The 16,307-nt window shown below is 40.2% G+C and overlaps 1 protein-coding gene across 1 annotated transcript in view; it reads left to right on the top strand.

Moving 5' to 3' along the window:
• The window catches only part of ELOVL4 (ELOVL fatty acid elongase 4), a 37,865-nt gene extending 26,439 nt beyond the window's left edge, over positions 1–11,426 (top strand). The window contains exons 2-6 of the mRNA XM_052645982.1: positions 700–887; positions 2,328–2,408; positions 5,567–5,738; positions 6,893–7,020; positions 11,151–11,426. Of these exons, the coding sequence (XP_052501942.1) occupies positions 700–887; positions 2,328–2,408; positions 5,567–5,738; positions 6,893–7,020; positions 11,151–11,426 (845 nt within the window). The remainder of the gene's footprint in view (positions 1–699; positions 888–2,327; positions 2,409–5,566; positions 5,739–6,892; positions 7,021–11,150) is intronic.
• The last annotated feature ends 4,881 nt before the right edge of the window (positions 11,427–16,307 follow it).

The following is a 16,307-nucleotide window of genomic DNA, read 5'->3' as shown; positions in this document are numbered from 1 at the left end:
TAAGTCAGCCATCGGTATTCATATGTCCCCTTCTTCTTGAACCTCCCCCCCACTCTGTCCCACCCCTCTAGGCTGTCACACAGCACTGGCCTGAGCTCGCTGCATCATACAGAAAATTCCCACTGGCTATTTTACATATGGTAACATACATGTTTCCATTCTGCTCTCTCAGTTTGTCCCACTGTGTCCCCAAATCTGTTCTCTGTGTCTGCGTCTCCATTCAGTTCAGTTCAGTTCAGTCGTGTCTGACTCTTTGCGACCCCATGAATCGCAACACGCCAGGCCTCCCTGTCCATCACCATCTCCTGGAGTTCACTCAGACTCACGTCCATCGAGTCGGTGATGCCATCCAGCCATCGCATCCTCTGTTGTCCCCTTTTGGTCCTGCCCCCAGTCCCTCCCAGCATCAGAGTCTTTTCCATTGCTGCCCTGCAAATAAGTTCACCAGTACCATCTTTCTAAATTCCATATATATGTGTTAATATACAATATTTGTTTTTCTTTTTCTGACTTAGTTCGCTTTGTATAATAGGGTCTAGGTTCATCCACGTCATTAAAACTGTATGTCATGTGTTTTTGTTGGACCTCTAAGGATCTGTGTTTGGTCACGGAGGGAAGCTAAGGTGAAATGTGGCACTTCCTAATAATTTCATTTGATAAAACGTTTCTCATGTAATGAATTTTGTGTCTCCTCTGTAGATAAGCGCGTCGAGCACTGGCCTCTGATGCAGTCTCCACTGCCTACACTTTGCATCAGCACCCTGTACCTCCTCTTCGTGTGGCTGGGTCCAAAATGGATGAAGGACCGAGAACCTTTCCAGATGCGTTTAGTGCTCATTCTCTATAATTTCGGGATGGTTTTGCTTAACCTTTTTATCTTCAGAGAGGTAGGTTTACTAAAGTTCACTTTATACTCCCTCAGGTCTGTTGCAAATTAAAAAATAAGAATGTGTAAAACTACGATTGGAATGTTGTGCCCTAAGATAACTGTTAGCTCCTCTAAGAGTAAATTTTATGTTATTGACATAAGCATGGATAACAAAAATCTGAAACATACATAAAGTATAAGACTTGTTTAAACTGAAATTTGGAAGCAGACAAACTGGATTCTAAAATAACCCTTACTGATTTTTCTGACATTGCTGCTAAGTCGCTTCAGGCGTGTCCGACTCTGTGCGACCCCATAGACGGCAGCCCACTAGGCTCCTCTGTCCCTGGGATTCTCCAGGCAAGAACACTGGAGTGGGTTGCCATTTCCTTCTCCAATGCATGAAAGTGAAAAGTGAAAGTGAAGTCGCTCGGTCATGTCCGACTCTTAGTGACCCCGTGGACTGCAGCCTACCAGGCTCCTCCGTCCATGGGATTTTCCAGGCAAGAGTACTGGAGTGGGTTGCCATTGCCTTTTCTGACATTGGAAGTTCCTTAACTTTTTTGAGGCTCATTTCCCCCATCAGTAAAATGGGCATAATATATATCTTCTAAGGTATCAGAAGTAAGTGAGATAATTTTTGCATAGTGTTTAGAACATATTAAGACCTCAGTAAATAGTTGTGGCTATTTATATTTCTCATTCAGCAGTTTCAGGTTTGGTAACTGATGAAAATATGCAGATGTGAAATACCGATTTCAAATTTAAATCCTACCACATAATATAAGTGTGTTAATTTTAGGTTGGAACTAAAATGCGTTAACTGTTATACAACTGTTGCTGCTGATCAGTGTATACTTTTCTGGACATCAAGAAATTCTCTATGGCATTTTAAGAGGAAATCCTAAAAGTTAGACTGACCCAACCACTTTTTAAGTTGTAAGACTGAAAGGAATTTGTTTTCCAAGAGACTCCTCCTTAGTGTTCATCCTGAACCCAGCAAACTGAACTGATGATGCTAAGAAAATGAACCGTATGGTCCTTTTAAAAAATCTCTTTAACTGACAGCGTAGCCTACAGAAACTCAACATCATAAAACACTTTAATTTGTTTGGCTACTTTCCCTAATTTGTTAGATGCAATCCACTCTGGTTCAAAACTAGAAACCCGTGCAAGTCTTGCAGCATGGTTAATCACAATTTCTCTTAATATATAAGATAGATAGAGTGTCTCAGTCCAAATTTTACATGTGATTTTAAATTTAGATTTCAACTTAAGAATAAATTGATGGATGATAAATTTTAGAAATTCCAACATATTAAATGTCTAGTGCATTTGAAATTTATTTTTAAGACAATATTGCTCTTAAAAATATTTTGAAAGTTTGCACATTGTATGTAGTGCTTTTAAATGCTATATCTTCTAAAACTTTACTGCAAATGTTATTTTCTTTTTCCAGTTATTCATGGGATCATATAATGCAGGATATAGCTATATTTGCCAGACTGTGGATTATTCTGATAACGTTCATGAAGTCAGGGTAAGTACATTAAAAATACTGCTAATCAGTAGAAGTTGGTTTAATTTTGTAGTCTCTAGTCTGTAAAAAAGCATGCTTTAATGTAGTGGTAAAACTATAGTGGGATTGTTTTGAGTCAATAAAACTACTTTTTAAAAAATATACATAATTTAAAATCCATTTCCTTCCCCCATTATCTTTTCTCATTTGGTGATTTGAGAGTGAATATGTGTTGGACTACTGAAATGCAGTACTCAAATAATAATAATAATAATAATAATAGTTCCATGTTTAGTATAAAGATTATATTTTAGATTTTTGGTTTTGGGGGTCAAGAATAGAAACTCTTGAAGTTGAATTCATTTGTTAAGCAAGTATGAGGAAGACAAATATAAATGATTTAATGTTTAGTAAATTAGGCATAGCACAGCTTGTATAGGTATAAACCCAGTTTTTATTTATATTTGAGAAAAATAGACTAGTAATACAGTGTTATTATATTGTACTTTGTAGTCACCTACATCAGTAAAATTGCCATTTTAGTCAAGTGAAGAAACAATAAATTATCTTACTTTGTTAAGTATTTATTGAACACCTCTTGTATACTGTGTTCATATTAAACATATGTGTCCATAACATATGTTAATTATGTGTGTGTTTTATGTTAGATATAATATATGTAGTAATAATATAATGTGTAGTAGCTGGCCCTGAAAAAAAATAGCTCTTTAGCATTGGGGTTCAACAATATAAACACCAGTATTCATCAAGACCCAAGACTAAATTGCTTTAATGTATTTATGATTTTATGTCTCTGTCTTCATTTCCCCATTGGAAGACTTAACACGCTGATGAAAAATCACCCCTTTTGGTTGTCACGTTGTTTTTATTCATTCAACAAATGTGTATTGAACATCAGCTATATACAGATAGTGCGATGGTACTGGGGACCCAAGTGGGAAGGCAGACGGGGTCCAGCCTTTGTGGAGCTGACCTTCCAGCAGAGGTGGGAGAGGCAGGCATGCAAACAGAAGGTTAGCCAGGAACTCAGACCTGAGATTGCCTGAGGGGAGCCCCTTTGTTGAGGTTTGTTGCTAGAGAACCTTCTGGTTGGAGCACGACTGGTCCTGCTGGCATCTGGAGAGAGAAAAGGAAACGTGTCGGCCTTGCTTTCTCTGAGGAGTGAGCTTAGATAAACCCTTTGGGCCAAACAGCATGTTAACATTTGGGGAATAAAGTTTTTAAAATACCACTCTGGCCATTGTGTACCTGCCCTCCTGGCATGCATAAATTGATCAGTTCTTTTGAAATGTAGCTGTTGTGAGACCTGAAATCTAGGAGGAGAAAGGACAAGAGTGGCAGCAGATTGTATTTGAACATTTCTTCCCTCGGCTATTCTGAGACGTGGCAGAATAAGTGTTTTACTCAGAGCCTCATCTTTGTATTCGTTGTTATGTAGCTAAGAAGGATCTTTTCACTTTGATGAAGCTCTTCAGTTCCCTCGTGGCTCAGATGCAAAAGAATCTGCCTGCCCTGCAGCAGACTTGGGTTTGATTGCTGGGTCGGAAGATCCCCTGGAGAAGGCAGTGGCTACCCATTCCAGTGTTCTAGCCCTGAGAATTCCATGGACAGAGGAGCCCGGCGGGCTACAGTCCATGGGGTCGCAAAGAGTCAGACACTACTGAGCGATTAGCACTTTCACAAACTAGAGAGGATTGTTAATTACTGTTTATGAATCATTGCTGATTTAGAGTGCCAAATAAGAGGGAAAATAAGACATGACCTCTTCCCTTCATACTCTGTTGCTAAGTCATGTCCAAGTCTACAGACTATATCTCACCAGGCTCCTCTGTCCATGGAATTCTCCAAGCAAGAATACTGGAGTGGATTGCTGTTTCTTGCTCCAGGGTATCTTCCCGACCTAGGGATCAAACCTATGTCTCCTTCATTGGCAGGTGGATTCTTTACTGCTGAGCCACCTGCGAAGCCCCTTACTGCACCAAAATGTTACACTTTAAAATACTAACGTAATACTGACTATTAAAATAGTGTTGCTATCAGTAGTTCCCTATTTCAAGTTTGTTTTCACACAACTTTTATCATTTTCAACAATGTTATTATGCAAACAGACTCAGTAAATAATTCTCAGTTTGTAAATACAAGACATTATTTTTTTCTTTGGCTGTTCTCTTTTTTCCTTGCCTACACTTTAAAATCGTAATTTTGTTTTTCAAAAGCGAACAGCCAAACCCAAATAAACACAAACCCATGGCATCCAACAGGTGCTCTTAGCGAATGAAGAAAGACCCTATCAGCTCTGAAGAGCCTAAGCCTTCCTGTGAATGCGTCTGCCACACTGCTGGCACACAGGTTCACCATCAGATTTCAGTTTGTACTGCGGCCTTTGCTGTTGGTATATAGGGCAGATGCCATAGAAAATGCTTGACATAAGAAAGGTGAATCTAGATTCCTATTGTAGTGGGAGTCTTGTGAAGTATTTTAAAATGCATATACCGAGGTCACCTCTCACTGGATCCTTGGATCCTTAATCTCAGCGTGTAATGTAATCTTTCTGCACCATCTGGTGTCTTAATTAGAGCCCAGGAAAAGAAAAGACTTACTCATGTAAGCAGGATTATATTTATGACCTAGGAAATATTTGTTGTGTGTGTGTGTTTATTGCAGTTTATCATTTTAAAATTTTCACTGCCTAATAAAAAATAATGTGGTTAAGTATTTTGTTGCACATGTAAAAGTGAGAAAGAGAGACCAGTTGCCACCAGTTGCAAGAATCTCTGAGGCTGGAATATAGGCTAGGCATGAGCAACTGAAATACCTTTATAGAGTAAATATCTCAGCTTCTCTACCACATTGAAAATCATAGCAGTTGAAAGCGTTCACAGCATTGCAGTCAGCAGGTTGGTACCCATGACATCCAGCTATGAAACAGACTGAAAATTTTCTCTGAACTGTTGGCATAGTGTAGATATTGATTTGGACTCTTTTATTTCCCATCATTTTCCCCATGAAAAGATGCCTAGGTTTCACACCCACTTAAAAATGATTCTATGCCTCATACGTTTTGTGCAGTAAAAATTGCTTAAGACTTAACTTTAGTAGACAGCCATGTGATAGTATCATTCTGGTGTTTATAAAATGCTCTCCCTTTCTTTCTGCAGATAGCTGCTGCTCTGTGGTGGTACTTTATATCTAAAGGAATTGAGTATTTGGACACGGTGTTTTTTATCCTGAGGAAGAAAAACAACCAAGTCTCTTTCCTTCACGTGTATCATCACTGTACCATGTTCACGTTGTGGTGGATTGGAATTAAGTGGGTTGCAGGAGGACAGGGTGAGCATCTTCAGGAATGTGTCCCCGTGCACTGAATTATATAAATGTGTCGGGTGGAAAGTGGTGAGAATTTGGCTTGGTATAACGGCAGCCCACTCCAGTTTTCTTGCCTGGAGAATTCCATGGACAGAAGAGCCTGGCGGTCTACAGTCCATGCGATCACAAAGAGGAGGCTCATGACTGAGAAACTAACACACACACATAAATATAACTTACTTCCAGGCTTAATTATTCCTGTGTTAATGTCACTTTAAAGAAATTTGAAGGAAGTAGAGCTTTAGCTGTTTATCTGTGACTACTTTCACACCTAAAGATTTACCCCAGAGATTAGCATAAATGAATCCTAAGTGTAGCAAACAGTATTTTGAGAGGGAGCAGTTCTAGTGGTTCTGATCCAGAGGATACCAAGATAGAACTTCTCCATCTGAAGGTTCCTTCTCTTCTCCAAGCCCAGAGCCCACTCTTGCTCTCAAACAAGCCCCAGTGCACCTACTGCTTCTTACTCAAAGGAAATTGTATGTAGCCTTCTCAGTATTGAAGAGAATCTGAACTCACAGTTTGGCCAAGATCTACCTCCGGCTTTTCAGATGCCTGTACATTGGAGATAATTCACATCACTGAGCCTGGAAACAGACCATTCCTCTGATGGGAACCCAGGGTACAAGTCATACTACAGTTCACCTTGCTACTTTACTTTTAAACTATTTAGAAATCTAAGAAACGAGTACTATTTTGTTGTAGCTATGTGTATTGGCACATGTAAAGACAATAATGAAGGATTTACAAATCTACTTTAAACCATTATATGTACCCTGGCTCTTATCCCCCAAGAGCAACAGAATGAAAAATAATATTGGCAGTGTTAGGACCTACTTAAGTACATTAGGGCCTCCTTAAGCCACTTGGGAAGTCCTTTGCCTTTGAAGAACACCCATTTTTATTTATATGGTAAAAGCCAGAGCCTTAAACTTTAAAAATACTTGGCATGATCTGAAGAGAAGGCTTGTCCATTAGAACTATTTTACAACTTTTATTTCTCATCTATACTCAGTATTAAATGTTGGAAAATAATGTAGATTGATTTATTTTACGTTCAAATGGTTTATCACCTAAATAAAGATTTCTGTGTCTTGTAATTACCTCTTTTTCTAAAGCATTTTTTGGAGCCCAGATGAATTCCTTCATCCATGTGATTATGTACTCATACTACGGGTTAGCTGCCTTCGGCCCGTGGATTCAGAAATATCTCTGGTGGAAGCGATACCTGACCATGCTGCAGCTGGTGAGTTCTCAACTAAAGCACTGAGAATGTCCGGCTCTCGTTCACTGTGGACGGCTGAGTTACTTTCAGCCACTCTATGTTACCAGACTGGCTTTCTCTGTGCTCCAGCGATAGGCGTTGAGGCTGTCTGGCTCTCAGCCACCTGTTCATAGGCTGAGTGCTCACAGACTCTTGCTCTCTAAATGTCCCTAAAAGACCAGATGCAGGGCCTGCCTGTCTAATAGGAACGCCCTTTAAACACCTCTGTGGGATGGGCAAGTAAAGGCCTAGGCATGTCACAAAATGCGTACTCGTTTATGATTATGTTCAGTTCAGCTCAGCTCAGTCGCTCAGTCGTGTCCGACTCTTTGCGACCCCATGCATCGCAGCACGCCAGGCCTCCCTGTCCATCACCATCTCCCGGAGTTCACTCAGACTCGCGTCCGTCGAGTCGGTGATTAGTGTTAGGTAGTTAGACTAGGAAACAGAAGTCCAAAATGGTGGTGGCTAAAAGACAAGGAAGGGAAAACCGTGCAAAAACAGAATAAAGGAAGGTCTGCTGCTGCTAAGTCACTTCAGTCGTGTCCGACTCTGTGCGACCCCATGGACTACAGCCCACCAGGCTCCCCCGTCCCTGGGATCCTCCAGGCAAGAACACTGGAGTGGGTTGCCATTTCCTTCTCCAATGCATGAAAGTGAAAAGTGAAAGTGAAGTCGCTCAGTCATATCCGACTCTTAGCGATCCCATGGACTACAGCCCACCAGGCTCCTCCATCCATGGGATTTTCCAGGCAAGAGTACTGCAGTGGGGTGTCATTGCCTTCTCCAAAGGAAGGTCTGAGGACCTCGTAAAACAAACAGCACTCTTGGCTAGCCCAATTTGCATAGCGCAGGCCCAGGGGGACAGAAAAACATATAAAAAGAGGAGCCAAAGGGCTCTCCCCACCCCGCCCCACCCCTGTCGTTCTTCTCTTCGCGCCTTTGGGTCGACGTGCTCTCATGCCTCGAGGATGGATTTTCCTGCTATTATCTAAATCAAATAGAGCTGTAACGTGGAGCTGTAACACTGATTTGTCTAAGAGCTATAACACGGTCCGTTTGAGCCCTGAGAGCTAGAACACGGTCTGTCCAAGACCCGAGAGCTGTGACACGCCAAGTGCTTTAATGTCCGTCACTCCAAATCTTTGTTGTGGACGAGACAGAACCGAGGAGCATATACTCACCTGACAATTAGAAAAATAACTTCTTTCTTAGTTTTTTTCCACTTAAAATGTTATTATTACCTCTCTTCATTCTTCTCTTAAATAAACTTTCTGTTTTTTTGCTCCCATTTTTCCGTCCTTGTGAACAGATCCTATGCATTTAGAATAGGAAAGTTGTAGAGAAGTCACAGAGCCAGCGAAGGGGTCGGGTAAAGGATGGGACCAAGGGGAACTTCCCTGGATGCCCAGTGGTTAGGGCTCCATGCTTCTCCTGCAGAGGGTATGAGTTTGATCCCTGGTCAGGGAACTAAGGTCCCATATGCAGCACTGTGTGGCCAAAAAATAAATAAGTTAAAGGACCAAGGATCAAAGAACTCTTAATTTCCTAACACACAATCCTTAGAGAGCAGAGCTTGGTATACTCAAATGTTCATCTTCAGAGGAGACAGTTCGCAGCACCAACCCCTAGTAGGACTTCTGGAAGCATCTGGGTGACTCAGTGCAACCTTCAGAGCTAAAGCACTGGCCCAGTAATCAAACCGGAAATCCAAAACCAACCTGGTAGCTATTCTTCAAGCCTTGGAATTTATTATAATTTGCTTTAATCATAGCATGTGTGCAATTTTATCAGTGGAATCACATTTGGAAATATCATTTGTCTCTGTTTTAAGTTGCCAAACAACAGGCTACCCAAACAGGAAGCACAGCTTTTGGGGAGTGCTGGGTGTGCAGGATTCATCTGTAAGTAAAATGCTACAGGAAGCTTCCTCCAGTTTTTGTGTAACCTGTTTACACAGTTTGTGTAATTAGTTCCTCTCAGTTATTAGTAAATGGGCCCAGGAAAATGAGAAAAAGACAGAAATCATGTGAACTGTTGTTATCTACTTTGCGGGAAGACTGCACCTGATTCTCCTTGAGTGATGCCCTGCTCAGTCACCCCCCAGACACACCCTTTTCCAGCGATGCAGGTTCTAAGAATCATTGTGAAATCAAAAGTCCCTAAAACTTGGATTTTGCCATGGGAAACTTTTAAAGTTTTTTAGTGTGATACAAATTTGGAGCTATACATGGGGTAAACTTTAATATTTAATATAATAATACTGATAATGCTATCCTTAAAGGAGAAGCTGCAATTGCCCATTTTAAAGAGGGTGTTAATTTTGTGAAGGGTAGTGTGTTTCCAAGGCAGAAGTTCTCACAGCAGTAAATCTTGTATGTTAACCCTGTAAAAAATTTAAGTGTTGTTTAACCCCATGAAATTCATGAATTCTTATATTGAGAACCATCTTCTCCTTTTATACTTAATATCAAATATCTACGAAGTTTTACCAAGAATCTTAGTTTTTAAAGGATTGTGTTGATTCAATTTTTAAATTTTTAATTAATTTTAAAATGCATATTTAGCTATCTCTTATTCTATAAGAAAGAGAGAATGAACCATTTTGATAAACTCATTTTTAAAAGTACATGTACCAGCTTGCTAACAACTTTGTGGAAAGAAATCAATATATTTGGGAGGAAAACAAAAACTGAAGAGCCTTCACTAATTCCCTCTCATCAGACAATGTTATTCAGCATTATCCAAAAAATAATCCTCAGGGTCCAGATACCAGGCCAGTCAGTCAGTCAGTTCAGTCGCTCAGTCGTGTCTGACTCTTTGCGACCCCATGAATTGCAGCACGCCAGGCCTCCCTGTCCATCACCAACTCCCGGAGTTCACTCAGATTCACGTCCATCGAGTCTGTGATGCCATCCAGCCATCTCATCCTTTGTCGTCCCCTTCACCTCCTGCCCCCAATCCCTCCCAGCATCAGAGTCTTTTCCAATGAGTCAACTCTTTGCATGAGGTGGCCAAAGTACTGGAGTTTCAGCTTTAGCATCAGTCCTTCCAAAGAAATCCCAGGGTTGATCTCCTTTAGAATAGACTGGTTGGATCTCCTTGCAGTCCAAGGGACTCTCAAGAGTCTTCTCCAACACCACACTTCAGAAGCATCGATTCTTCAGCACTCGGCACTCAGCCTTCTTCACAGTCCAACTCTCACATCCATACGTGACCACAGGAAAAACCATAGCCTTGACTAGACAGACCTTTGTTGGCAAAGTAATGTCTCTGCTTTTCAACATGCTATCTAGGTTGGTCATAACTTTTCTTCCAAGGAGTAAGCGTCTTTTAATTTCATGGCTGCAGTCACCATCTGCAGTGATTTTGGAGCCCAAAAAAATAAAGTCTGACACTGTTTCTACTGTTTCCCCATCTATTTCCCATGAAGTGATGGGACCGGATGCCATGATCTTCGTTTTCTGAATGTTGAGCTTTAAGCCAACTTTTTCGCTCTCCTCTTTCACTTTCATCAAGAGGCTTTTTAGTTCCTCTTCACTTTCTGCCATAAGGGTGGTGTCATCTGCATATCTGAGGTTATTGATATTTCTCCCGGCAATCTTGATTCCAGCTTGTGTTTCTTCCAGTCCAGCGTTTCTCATGATGTACTCTGCATAGAAGTTAAATAAGCAGGGTGACAATATACAGCCTTGACGTACTCCTTTTCCTATTTGGAACCAGTCTGTTGTTCCATGTCCAGTTCTAACTGTTGCTTCCTGACCTGCATACAGATTTCTCAAGAGGCAGGTTAGGTGGTCTGGTATTAATCATAGGGATCAGTGCGGAGCCCTGCCCTCAGGTGGTACTCGAGGGGAGAGATGGACAGTCCAGAAGTCAGCAGATGCAAAAGACATAATTCCTATGAAACAGAAAACCAGCACAAGCCAGACCCCTTTGGTTAAAGGGACGGAGGGCCCCATTGGGTGGGGGTACTTGGATCTTAGCAGGAAGCCCTCGTTGAGGACGTGGTTTTGAGAAGCGGCCCACGGGAGAAGGAGCCAGGGAAGGTGCCAGGGCCGTGCGAGCTGCTTGCTGCCCACAGTGAGCGCCTGTGCTGTTGTGTTTTCCAGGTGCAGTTCCACGTGACCATCGGGCACACAGCGCTGTCCCTTTACACCGATTGCCCCTTCCCCAAATGGATGCACTGGGCTCTCATTGCCTACGCGATCAGCTTCATATTCCTCTTCCTTAACTTCTATGTGCGGACGTACAAAGAGCCTAAGAAAGCAAAACCTGGAAAAACAGCGGCGAATGGTATTTCAGCAAATGGTGTGAACAAATCCGAAAACCACCTAGTGGTAGAAAATGGCAAGAAGCAGAAAAATGGAAAAGCGAAAGGAGAGTAAAACGAACTGGGCCTTACCTGGTGTTGACAGTGAGGAAGTTCCCACTTCGTTTAAGATTTCAGGGAAAACAGAAGCAAATGAGGGTTTGAGGGTGGGGAGCAAAAAGGCAAATGTGCTCTATGTATTATTAGTAACCTTTAGATTGAGTAAAGTGTTAAATACAACACCCAGATGTTTTATTTATGAAGTTTTTATTTTAAACATTTTTTTTATTAGCCTTGATGTTGTCAGACCAAAGCAATCATCACGTGACTTTGGAGACCCTTCCCCTGCGCCCCTCCCCTGCATTCACGTCCAACAGTGCATGAGATTTTTCATTTCTCTTCATCCTTCAGTTTGATGATCACAGAAACACGGTCTTTATGCATTTTTTTTTTTTTTTAGCTAAATTGCAACTTATATACTGATGAAAATCAGTTCCCTTATCTTTTCTGGTCCCAAACTGGAAATGCAGAAATTTTAAAGTGTGCACATTTGAATTCATTTGCTGACTGGAATGATCAAATCTCTCCACCTATAGTCCGAAGATACCCTTTTGGTTGGAATTAAATTTTAAAAATCTGATGATCTTTGTAGACGCTTAGAGGCTTTATGATGATGGTGTTGGTGAAAATAGAATTACAGTGAAATCCTGTCCAGTGGCTCAAAGTTCACTGTGACCTGCAGCACAAATCACTGTGGGGAACAATTTTGTGATGAAAAGGCAGCCTTTCAATACTCCTGTTACTACTAGGTATATATTATGAAAATTAAGATTACTGTCTGATTGGAACATGAAACAACTCGTGTCTACTAGTAACATCATAAAATAGTTACATTTATGTGCTGTTAGAAGAGAGTATGTTGATTTTTATCAGGCTTTCCTTGTTTTGATTTGTTTCTGTTACTGATTTTTCATATGTGGAAATATACCTACCTCTTCTGTTGGAAAGAACATTTAAAATTAAATAAATTTTAATTAAAAAATCAAGGAGTCCTCTAATGTAAATTTTAATACTAACTTTCAAATTCACTAACTTTTTTTTTTTTTTTTACAAATACCGTACAGCAAGCTTTTTTGTGAAATTATCCTTCTCTTTCAATGTGTTTAACTTTGGAGTGATATTTTTCTGTGACAGAGTTGCAAGATCTTATTTGTAACTAGATATGAAGTATAAACCCGTTTTGGTGCAATATTCTTGACTCCTTGGTGCTAAAGATCGTTAAATTCAATGCTTGATTGTCACAAGGTGTTAATTGCTAAGACATAAAGTGAGTAAAAGTGAGAGTAGTCAGAACCAGAAAATTAAATTTGCTCTTTACCGATGAAGTATTTCATGTAATGTAAAAACACAATGGGAAATTCACTAGGAAAGAACTTGTGCTGTGTCTTATTACATAGGTTAAATTGCTAGAGGGTATTGCACAGGGATCTTGTGACCAAAATTTAAAAGGCATGAGTATTTCTACGTATCTTTAACATATCAGAACTGCATGTGCAGGATGTAATGCTGTTTGTGCAGACTATTTCAGAATACTTTGTAAACTATGAAATATTTATTGTGCATTCAAATTACACACTCCCCGCCCCCCCCCCCCCCCCGCCCCCGCCAACCTCTGCTTCAAGGCATGCAGACATGAGAACTACAGAAAATTTGCAGCACGTAATGGTTTGATCTAGGAGGATTCGATACTTTTGTTTTTACCGCTCAGTTTGTAATGACTAGAGATTTGTAAATCTTCGTGAGCATTCTGTACTGGTTCCCTAGAGTTATTCATTCCCTGCTACCTGATTTTAGCACAATAAACATGCTACTGCTGTGGGAAAAATGATGTTTTTGGCTACTCAGTTTATTATAAATCTGCTAGATATTTATTTATTTAATCCAGTTGTTAATATTCTAAATTATTCCCTGCTGCCAATTTCTAATGTAGAAAAGAAACGAAACTAGAACTTGGGTGTCAATAATTTCTGGCAAAAAGCTTATTTTTTTATGGTAGCATGTTTTTACTTTAAAACTTAGATGTTTCTTTGAAAGAATTTTTGGATTCTGACATATTTTGTTGTGAATTCTTACATTTGTCATTTCAAATGTAAGTTTTTTTTTTTGAAGAAACTTTTAATTTTATGTTGGAGTGTAGTTGACTAACAATGTATTGATTTCAGGTGTACAGTGAAGAGATTCAGTTACACATATCCATGTATCTATTCTTTACCAAATTCTTTTCCCATTTAAGTTGTTATATAATATTGAGCAGAGTTCCCTGTGCTATACAGTAGTAGGTCCTTGTTGGTTATCCATTTTAAATATAGCAGTGTTTACATGGTAACACTATTTAATGGTGTGCTGTTTTTTGTTCTAAAAATAAAGTTAGCAAGTTCTCCTGTTCTGATATTTAAATCCTCCAGTCCTTACTATACTTTAAGTTTTTTTTTTTTTTAACCAAAGATGATTTTAAGATGTAATAAATACAGCGTTTTATGATCGCTTTCATAATTTCTCTATCACCCCACTAAATATACATGCCTCATATGTAAAAATCAGTGAGGAGGATTGCATCCTCTTTCTGGTAAAAGTTTGTCATTAACTTAAGAAAAATTTTCTCACACAGAAAATAGGGAATTTCTGAAATACCTGCATTGACTAGGAATAGCTGAGACGTGTTAGCAGTGCGTTTTCCCATTGAACTGATAACTGTGGCTCTCTTCCTTCTCTTCTCTGTGTTCCTCCTGGCTCTGTTTTGCTGGTGGATGCTGACTAGTCCCAGTTTTAGCATTATTCATTTAGTTATTCTCTTTTTCACTCTTTCCACACATACTCTGAGGCATTCAAAAATATTTTCCTATAGATTATTATATTCACATTTTAGAACATGAAATCTAGCAATGCTTTTTTATTTATCAGGAATATTTTAATTTGAAAGCTTGCTTCATAGAGGTTAGTTGCTCAGCCATGTCCGAATTTTTGCGACCCCATGGACTGTAGCCCACCAGGCTCCTCTTGTCCATGGAATTCTCCAGGCAAAAATACAGGAGTGGGTTGCCATTCTCTCCTCCAGTTCTTCCTGACCCAGGGATTGAACCAGGGTCTCCCGCATTGCAGATACATTCGTTACCATCTGAGTCACCAGAGAAGGGCTTCATAGAGGGATACCCTGTAAATGAGAAAGAGAACCTAGAGATGGAGGTGATTTTGCTGTCATATCTTAAGAATGTAATTGAAGCCTTGGGTGTTGACTGTTGGGGCAGAGCTTTTGAATCTCACCTTCATTAGAATGTGACAGCATGCTGAACTGTTCACAGTCTCTCCGCTCTTTCCTTGTTATCACCTTAACCTCAGCCAGCCGTATTTGTAACATTGTCCTTACTGAGAAAAAGATGACTGCGGATGTATAGGCTGTAAGTGGCATCCTCACTACAGACCTGCGTGACTCAGCGTTAGGATTTTGCTGGATGATCAATAGGGTCGAATTGCTGAGAGGCTGAGCAACCCGCCCAGGCACACAGCATCTGAGCAGGACACACAAAACCTGCTTGATGAGATCAGTCATCTGCCACTCAGCATGTAAGCAGTTTTGACAGGTAACCCCAGAAAGCAAGTTCTTACTACTGGGTTTTACAATCCATCCTTAAATTAAGCTTAGGTACTGTAGGCAGAGGCTTCCCTGGTGGCTCAGCGGTAAAAGAACCAATGCAGGAGATGTGAGTTCGATCCCTGGGTCAGGAAGATACCCTGGAGGAGGAAATGACAGCCTATTTCAGGACTCTTGCCTGAAAAATCCCATGGACAGAGGAGCCTGGTGGGCTATATAGTCCATGGGGTAGCGAAAGAGTCGGACACGACTTAGTGACTGAACAGTGACAACAATTTTAGGTGGAGGACATCTGAACCAGAAGAATCTTTGTGAAAAGCAAGAAATATAGAAACCAATTTCTTGTGTCAAAACACTGCAGATCACACAAGTATTTTTCAGGTCAATTCTCCTGATGTAAATTATAGAGGGACAAGTGTCAATTGAAAGGCATAGCTTTTTTTCTTAAGTTATTTATAATAGGAGCCTGTAACAAAATTCTGTGTTCCTGAAGATTCAGAGGTCTAAATTAAAAGTTATAATTGACATACAGAACAAATACCAGGCGAGGACTGTGACATATGAAAAGATGGTAATAGCTTTGTTTGGATGGTGACTAATTACCATCCTGGCAGGGGGATGATCTGAATTATCTCTTGATGTCCTTTTACACTTACAGGTCTAAATTTTGCTGTATCTTCTGAGAAATTAAACATTTTTCTACCTGTTTAAAAGAAACCCCAGAACTTAGATCTCCTTTTTTCTTTGTCTTTTTCATTTTACAACATAGAGACATGTTTACATGTCCACGTGTGACCAAAGTTCCCTTCATACTTTTATTCCTTGGAGATCCATCGGATCTTAAAATTGAAATTCAACTAGAATTTTTTTATTTTTTCCATTCGCATAAGTATGTGTATGCGTGTCAGTCGCTTTAGTCGTGTCTGACTCTTTGCAATTCTATGAACTGTATGTAGCCCACCAGGCTCCTCTGTGCATGGGGATTCTCCAGGCAAGAATACTGGGTTGCCATGCCCTCCTCCAGGGGATCTTCCTGACCCAGGGATAGAACCCACATTTCTTGCATCTCCTGCATTGGCAGACGGGCTCTTTACCACTAGCACCCTCATAGGTGAGGTTTCCCCGAAGAATGTGTCCTTAAAGCAGTATCTTCTTTAAGAATAAATGCATGCTGAAACACATCATTTGATGTCTATCTACCTAATTATAATAATCCAATGCAGCTATCAGAAAGTCACATTGTAACTGAACATCTCCACAAAGAATATGTCCACATTAAAAGCTATTCTAAGATGAAAAACTCTGGGA

The sequence above is a fragment of the Budorcas taxicolor genome, chromosome 9 (genome assembly GCF_023091745.1).
Source record: "Budorcas taxicolor isolate Tak-1 chromosome 9, Takin1.1, whole genome shotgun sequence".
Lineage (NCBI taxonomy): Eukaryota > Metazoa > Chordata > Mammalia > Artiodactyla > Bovidae > Budorcas > Budorcas taxicolor.
The sequence above is the reverse complement of the archived record's forward strand: the minus strand, read 5'-3'. Positions and strand labels throughout refer to the sequence as shown.